This window comes from Octopus bimaculoides, chromosome 24 (assembly GCF_046866305.1).
Source record: "Octopus bimaculoides isolate indiv1 chromosome 24, ASM4686630v1, whole genome shotgun sequence".
In the NCBI taxonomy this organism is placed as follows: Eukaryota; Metazoa; Mollusca; class Cephalopoda; order Octopoda; family Octopodidae; genus Octopus; species Octopus bimaculoides.
In genome coordinates this window covers 27,095,366-27,102,893 of record NC_142951.1, presented here as the reverse complement: position 1 = coordinate 27,102,893, position 7,528 = coordinate 27,095,366, and the positions used below count along the sequence as shown (strand labels likewise).

At 40.5% G+C, this 7,528-nt stretch overlaps 1 protein-coding gene across 2 annotated transcripts in view; it reads left to right on the top strand.

The window, feature by feature from the left end:
* The first annotated feature begins 30 nt into the window (after positions 1 to 30).
* LOC106878842 (uncharacterized) overlaps positions 31 to 7,528 on the top strand; it is a 9,085-nt gene continuing 1,587 nt past the window's right edge. The window contains exons 1-4 of one of the 2 annotated variants that reach the window (XM_014928183.3): positions 31 to 171; positions 1,981 to 2,115; positions 4,475 to 4,621; positions 5,839 to 5,907. In XM_014928183.3, the coding sequence (XP_014783669.1) occupies positions 127 to 171; positions 1,981 to 2,115; positions 4,475 to 4,621; positions 5,839 to 5,907 (396 nt within the window). In that variant the 5' untranslated portion in view covers positions 31 to 126. Of the gene's footprint in view, positions 172 to 479; positions 621 to 1,980; positions 2,116 to 4,474; positions 4,622 to 5,838; positions 5,908 to 7,528 lie in introns of those variants that run through there. The other variant, XM_014928184.3, reaches the window with a different exon arrangement.

Below are 7,528 nucleotides of genomic sequence, written 5' to 3'. Positions count from 1 at the left end.
TTTCTAAGAACAAATTTTGAACATTGGCGATCATCTTTGAACATTGTTGTTCATTGTGGTAGCCCTTGTTCATTGTTAAGTCATCCCTCTCACATAAATTCTTAATAGGCGATGTGATTCTCGTAAATGTTCGGGACAGAGGACAGCGAGGATGTTTTCTTTGGGACTATGGTAAGGACGAAGTTATAAAACTTTCATTTTTTTTCTTTTTCGCGTCACTTTATTTTTTGAGTTCGAATCTTGCTGAGATCGATAACACCTGTTAACCCCTTTACAGTGTTGATAAAGTTCTCTGATACTACTAAAGCAGCGTGGTCCCGAACTCGCAGTCGCGCAGTTGCGCGTCCGCGCTAGCTAGTCGTGAGTGGTCGATCCTACAAAAAGTGCGCGCGCGCGCAAATGAATACTATTTAGGGTTAGGGTTAGGGTTAGGATCGACCACTCACGACTAGCTTGCGCGTTCGGGACCACGCTGCTTTAGTAGTACCAGTTCTCTTAAATACCGACGACTATTATACATACTCCCTTCTCCGCGAAAACCAGCTAAATGTTATATTTAATTATGTGTCTTTATGTTCTGAGTTCGAATCCTGCCAGGTCGTTAAACTAAAGTACTTAACGTAAGATCGCCAATTTTTGAGAACGGTCGGGTTCATTTTTTAGTATTCTCGTTTGTGAGAGCAGTCGAGTTTATTTCAGATATTCTCATTCTAAAAACTATCTCTGGGTAATGGTTGAGAGGACGTTGGTGTTGCCTTGGTGGAGGTTTGCGCTCTCTGAGTACTCTTGTTGTTAAAGGTGGCCAACTGGCGAACTCATTAGCATGCCAGGAAAAATGCTTAGCAGCATTTCATCCTTCTTTGCATTCTGATTTCAAATTCTGCTGAGGTCAACTTTGCCCTTCATCCTTTTGGGGTCGATAAAATAAGTACCAGTCAAAAACTAGGGTCAATGTAATCGACTTATCCCCTACCCCATATTTCAGGCCTTGTGCCTGTTGTAGAAAGGATTATTATTGTTATTTATTATATCTAAGGTGGAGAGCTGGCAGAATCGTTAGCACACCGGGCAAAACGCTTAGTGGCATTTCGTCTGTCTTTATGTTCTGAGTTCAAATTCAGCTGAGGTCCTTCTTTGCCTATCATCCTTTAGGGGGTCGATGAAATAAGTACAAGTTACTTACTGGGGTCAATATTAATCGACTAGCCCCTTCTCCAAAATTTCAGGCCTTGTGCTTATAGTAGAAAGGATTATTATTATTATTATTATTATTATTGTGATGCTGGCGGTGAGGTGGGAGAAACGTTAGCAACCTGGCAAAATGCTTAATGGTACTTCGTCTGTCTTTACATTCTGAGTTCAAATTCCACTGAGGTCGACTTTGCCTTTCATCTTTTTGGGGTCGATAAATTAAGTACCAGTTATGTACTGAAGTCAATCTAATTGACTTAATCCGAGAGAGCAGTGTATGCCATTAGAGCGACACTGGGGTACAAGTGTACAAAGTCCAATATACCCATCATGACCACTCATCTGATAAGGGTGCACCAGGCACATGCATCACAAACATATGTGCGACACGGTGATCTCATATCAAGATAAACAATGCATGACTTTGCAGGTGAGACTCAGAATTATCTTCAGGTCAAGTAGCCCATCCCACTCAAAAGGTCCCCGAATGAGGGTTGTTGAAGGATGATGAACAAAACACCTATGTTTCTGGGGCTGAGTTATTGAAACCCCAAAGAATTCCTCTCAACGTATGGCTATGATGCTACCCAACTAATTCTGCTCGAGATCAAAGATGCACATATCATCAGCCACTAAGGGACATGCTCAACTGGTTACGGTCAAGCAACTGACAATCAGTTGTTATTATTATTGTTGTTGTTGTTAATTTTTTTTTTTTTTTTCTGAATCAATAAAATTATATTTACTTCACATTTGCTAAATATTTTGATTCTTTTTGGAATTTTCCAGATGGTGCCGATTATGTCGACCCCACAGCCAACACCAGTCACACTCATTTACCACCCAGCGTCCATCCTGTCCATTGCTATTGGTATCTACCTCTTGGTTATCATCATATTCACCATTATTCAGCAATGTCTTACGGTGAGACAAAATTTAATTTAATCTCTAGATATCATCATCATCATTGTTTAACGTCTGCTTTCCATGCTGGCATCGGTTGGACGGTTTGACTGAGGACTGGTGAGCCAGAGGCTGCACCAGGCTCCAATCTGGTCTGGCAAAGTTTCTACAGCTGGATGCCCTTCCTAACGCCAACCTCTCCAAGAGTGTAGTGGGTGCTTTTCACGTGCCACCGGCATGAGGGCCAATCAGGCGGTTCTGGCAATGACCACACTCATGCTGAAAAGGTGTTTTTACATGCTACCTGCACAGGAGCCAGTCCAGCAGCACTGGTAACGACCACGCTCAAATGTTGTTTTTCACATGCCACTGGCATGTGTGCCGGTAAGGCGACGCTGGCAACGATCACACTCAAATGGTGCTTTTCATGTGCCACCAGCACGGGAGCCAATCCGTGGCCCTGGCAACGAACACGTTCAGATGTGCTTTTAACGTTCCACTGGCATGAGTGCCAATCAGGCGGTACTGTCATCAGCCACGTCAGCAATTTTGATTTTAATTTCACTTGCCTCAGTAGGTCTTCACAAGCAAGGTTTATTGTCCAATGAATGAGGGGTATTCATAAATGGGCTGGTTACACCCACTGGCATAGGCTATGGGCTATGGATATTTTGATATCAAATCAGCACACACCTTCCTCTTATCTTCTGTACAAAATTTCCAGGTCACATGTTCTGTAAAAGAAGCCTCTATATTCTTTATTTTCCAGTGTAGAAGTCAACATAGAATGTGGTGTAAAAATAGTGTAAACATTCAAATGTCATCACATGAAAGGCACCGGTGCTGGTGACATGTAGTTATATGCAATCGTTGACCCAGCAAAATATTTCCAGTAATGCAGCAGCTAGAGACAGAGAGAGAGAGAGGTTGCATCAGTATTTGGCCAGGATAAATTTTCAGATGGGCGTAGCCTGAAATGACTAGCTCAAAGGCAATGTGCAGCCTCAATCCCAGTATTGAACCCACAACTTTGTAGTTGTGAGTCCAACACCTTTACTAGCAACTGACATATTGGCTAAAACAGTTTTGGTTGAAGCCAGAACATTACAATAACAGCTTAACTGATTTTAACCCTTTAGCATTTAAACCTGTCATATCTAGCTCAGCTATTCTACCTGTTTTATGTTCAAAGCAGCCAGATCTATCCTCTCACACCAATCCTAAAACCATGTCATTCTAAAAATAAACAATCACATCATCAAGATCTCAAAGCTGCGAGATAATGTTTGATTAATACAAAACAATGTGAATAAATAAGTATTTTATTCGATAGCATAATCTGAATACTAAAGTAGCTATTTATTGTGTGTAATATGCATGAGAGTGGGGATTATTGGTTTTTAATAAAATACAATAGAAAATACAGAATTAATCTGACTAAATATGCATTGAATGAAAATGCAAATTGTCTGGTTTGGGTTGAAATTCACCGAGTAACAGCTTTAAAACAATAGTCGGAATACTTGTCAGACAAAAGTGTGTTCTTTCGGCAAGCCTTTCTAAGTGTTTCTAGAATACATTATTATGAAGTCCTTTAGTCTTTAGAAGGAACTGTTGTTGTTTTTGTTTAGATCTAGGTCAGCTCTGATTGAGTAAACCTTTAAACTTTAATCATGTCTGACTTGAGTAGCTATTAACCCTTTCGTTACCAACCCGGCTGAAACCGGATCTGGCTCCGAGTACAAATGTCTTGTTTTCATAAGTTCTGAATTAAAATCTTCCACCAAGCCTTAGTCACAATTTATGTTCCTAAGACTAGCTGAATGATAACTAAGTTATTTTACTAAATTCTTTGTAATATTTAAAATTAATTGAAAGAAACACAGAGCATCTCAAAATGAATACAGTAACGAAAGGGTTAACAATATTTACATTTATTGGGAAAAAAATCATCATCATTTAACGTCTGTTTTCTATGTTGGCATGAGTTGGTCAGTTTGACAGGAGCTGGCAAGGTTGCATCAGGTTCCATTATCTATTTTGGCATGGTTTCTACAGCCTGATGCCCTTCCCCGCACAAGTCACTTTACAGAGTGTACCGGGTGCTTTTTATGAGGCACCAACACCAATAAGGTCACCAAGTGTCTTGCAAGACAAAACTAAACCCACCTCAACTGCGAGTGGGGGAGCTGTATTGAGGGTTGTGGCTTTGGATTAGTTGGAAGATTAAAGGTACAGAGGCACAGAGATAGGTGTCTTACTGTAGAGTAGATACATGGATACCCCAATTGAAAAAGAAGGGGGAGAGAGTAGAAAGGAGTGTGAGTAATTTTGTTTCCTTACTTTCTCTAAACTCTGACCTTTCACTTTTTCTCAACAGAAGCGAGGTGTCTGTTCCGAGTGTAATATCTGTGGATCCAAGCCTGACAACAGTTGTATCAAGTGCTGCCTGGCTATCTCAGAGAAATGCACTTGTTCGGTGCCAAGTGTGGAAAAATGCTTAGATGCCTGCTGTCCCCAAAGGAAGGTAAGATAACTCTTTTTTCTCTCTATCAACCTTGTTAAAAAACATATAATAGTAACAGAGAGAGTGTTACTACCAGGAGGTAATAATTATCTCCATTTAAACATGGATGTTCTGTTAGAACAGACTGGCCCAAATATTAGAACTCAAAACGTGAAGACAGATCTACAATGTTGACATAATTCTGCATCAATATTATATGTAAAACTAAAGCAGTAAGCTGGCAGAATCATTAGCACAGCAGGCAAAATGCTGTGGCATTTCATCCATCTTCACATTCTGAGTTCAAATTTGCCTTTCATCCTTTCAGAGTTGATAAATTAAATATCAGTTGAATACTTGGGTCGATGCAACCCCCTACCTCAAAATTGCTGCCTTGAACCAAAATTTGAAACCAATATTATATGTCAAGCTATATATATATTACTATATATATATATAGAAATAAGGGCAGGGAATCATCAATTAGTAATAGAATTAATAATCAACAATTTTGCCAAGTAGTTCAGTATGAAAAAACCTTTATCGGTAAAACCATTTATAATCATAAATATACAGGGATTAGCTTGAGTTGCTTCTCCAACATACTGAAAATTTAGAAATAGCAGTATGTTGGAGAAGCAACTCAAGCTAATCCCTGTATATTTATGATTATATATATATATATCTTCTCCGTGCCCCAACTCTTGCCTGTGTTTTCATAATCCTATGTTGTAGTTTCTGCAGCAAATGAATTGTACTGATATAATTGTATGTCAGTGTTGTATATATATATATATATATATATATATATATAGGGTAAAGGGGCAAAGACCTCCTTCAGTCATGAATGACCATGGGATTGCCCCTAGAAAGTTCCTCTCCGAGGCACAAGTCTGGGCAAGGTTATTTATGGAAGACCAGCAGTCGCCCATGCATACCGGCCTCCCCTCTTCATACCACCAATGTTATCCAAGGGAAAGGCAAAGGCTGACACAGCTTGGCACCAGTGATGTCGCAACTCATTTCTACAGATGAGTGAACTGGAGCAAGGTGAAATAAAGTATTCTTGCTCAAGAACACAACACATAGCCAAGTCCGGGAATCGAACTCACTACCTCATGATTCTCAGCCATGCACCACCTCCTTCTCCCACTTTACAGCGAACTGGACTATGTCGATACAACTAGATATCAGTATTGTAAATATTACTTTGTATCTATCTTCTTTCCACTTTACAGCAAATGGACTGTGTTGATATAATTCTATGTCAATGTTGTGCTGGTGCAGGGTCTGGTAACACATGTGGTGTAAGTAATTCAACTGGTTTTTTTATTATTATTATTAACATTAATCATGTAAATTGCTTTATCTTGTCTTTCCCTGTCTGACTCACTCATCCTCATCCTTTAACATTCGTTGTCCATGATGGCAAACTAGGGAGCTGCACCAGGCTCCAGTTTGATTTGGCTAGGTTTCTAAGGCTTGATGCCCTTCCTAAAGCCAAGAATTTTACATGGTACCAGCATGAGCACTTTTATGTAACGCTGACACGGTTTCTATTATCTGGTGCAGACACAAGTGCCTTTTATGTGGCACCAGCACAGGGTTCTTACGGGCCAATCCCCTTCAGCAGGGGGAGGGGCATTAACACTTTTACTGTGGAGGACAGGTCTTCTCAATTACAGCAAGGCACCAGATATTCCGATCCTTTGACATCTCTTCTGTAAGGTCCAATGTCCTGAGATTATCCTTCGCTATTTCGATCCCTGTCTTCCTGGGTCTCCTTCTTCTACAAGTTCCATCCAGTTTGAGTCGTCAGCACTTCTTTATGAATCTGTTGACATTCATCCATATCACATGACCAATCCGGCGCTGTCTTCACTCTTGCACAACATTAAATGATAAGAACAATATGATGTGCATTCTTGAAGTTTTGAGACATGTTCAAAGGAGACATTTATTAATTTCAAAGAATTGCAAAACTAAATCTCCTTCAAAGTAGAATCTGCTGGTTTCAATGGACTTTGTCGTAGCACTCCAGCAACCTTGTGAAGGCTCCATGGATGTCTTTGAAATTGAAGATGTCCAGAACCTTTATCATTGCTTCTATCATCTTCTTCAGCTTAGGGAATAACTGTAAGTCACAGGAAGGAAAATCTTGACTGTAGGAAGGGTGAAGGACAGCTTTGATCCCCATCTCTGTCGGGTGTTTGGTTACCAGGATAGAAGGGACTATGTTTGGGGAGGAAGAGGGCAGTAACATCTGACAAAGATCACATCAGAAACAGACAATGGAGCGTGGTGAGGCCCCTGGCCCTACAGGCTCCAGTCAAACCATCCAACCTGTGCCAGCATGGAAAACAGATGTGAAACGATGATGATGAATATACAATGTTATATATTATACACTATATATTATGCACTACATATTATACACTACATATGAGGCATTTATTAAGAGTGTCGTAAGCACCACCCTGGCCATTTTCAAGGTTAAAAAAACTCTTACTTGTTTCAGTCATTTTTTTGACTGCGGCCATGCTGGAGCACCGCCTTTAGTCGAAAAAAATCGACCCCAGGACTTATTCTTTTTAAGCCTAGTACTTATTCTATCAGTCTCTTTTTGCCGAACCGCTAAGTTACGGGGACGTAAACACACCAGCATCGGTTGTCAAGCGATGGTGGAGGGACAAACACAGACACACACATATACATACATATATACAACGGGCTTCTTTCAGTTTCCGTCTACCAAATCCACTCACAAGGCTTTGGTTGGCCCGAGGCTATAGTAGAAGACACTTGCCCAAGGTGCCACGCAGTGGGACTGAACCCGGAACCATGTGGTTTGTAAGCAAGCTACTTACCACACAGCCACTCCTGCGCCTATATCATTTTCTTTGTCTTGACATCTAGAATCTGAAAAAG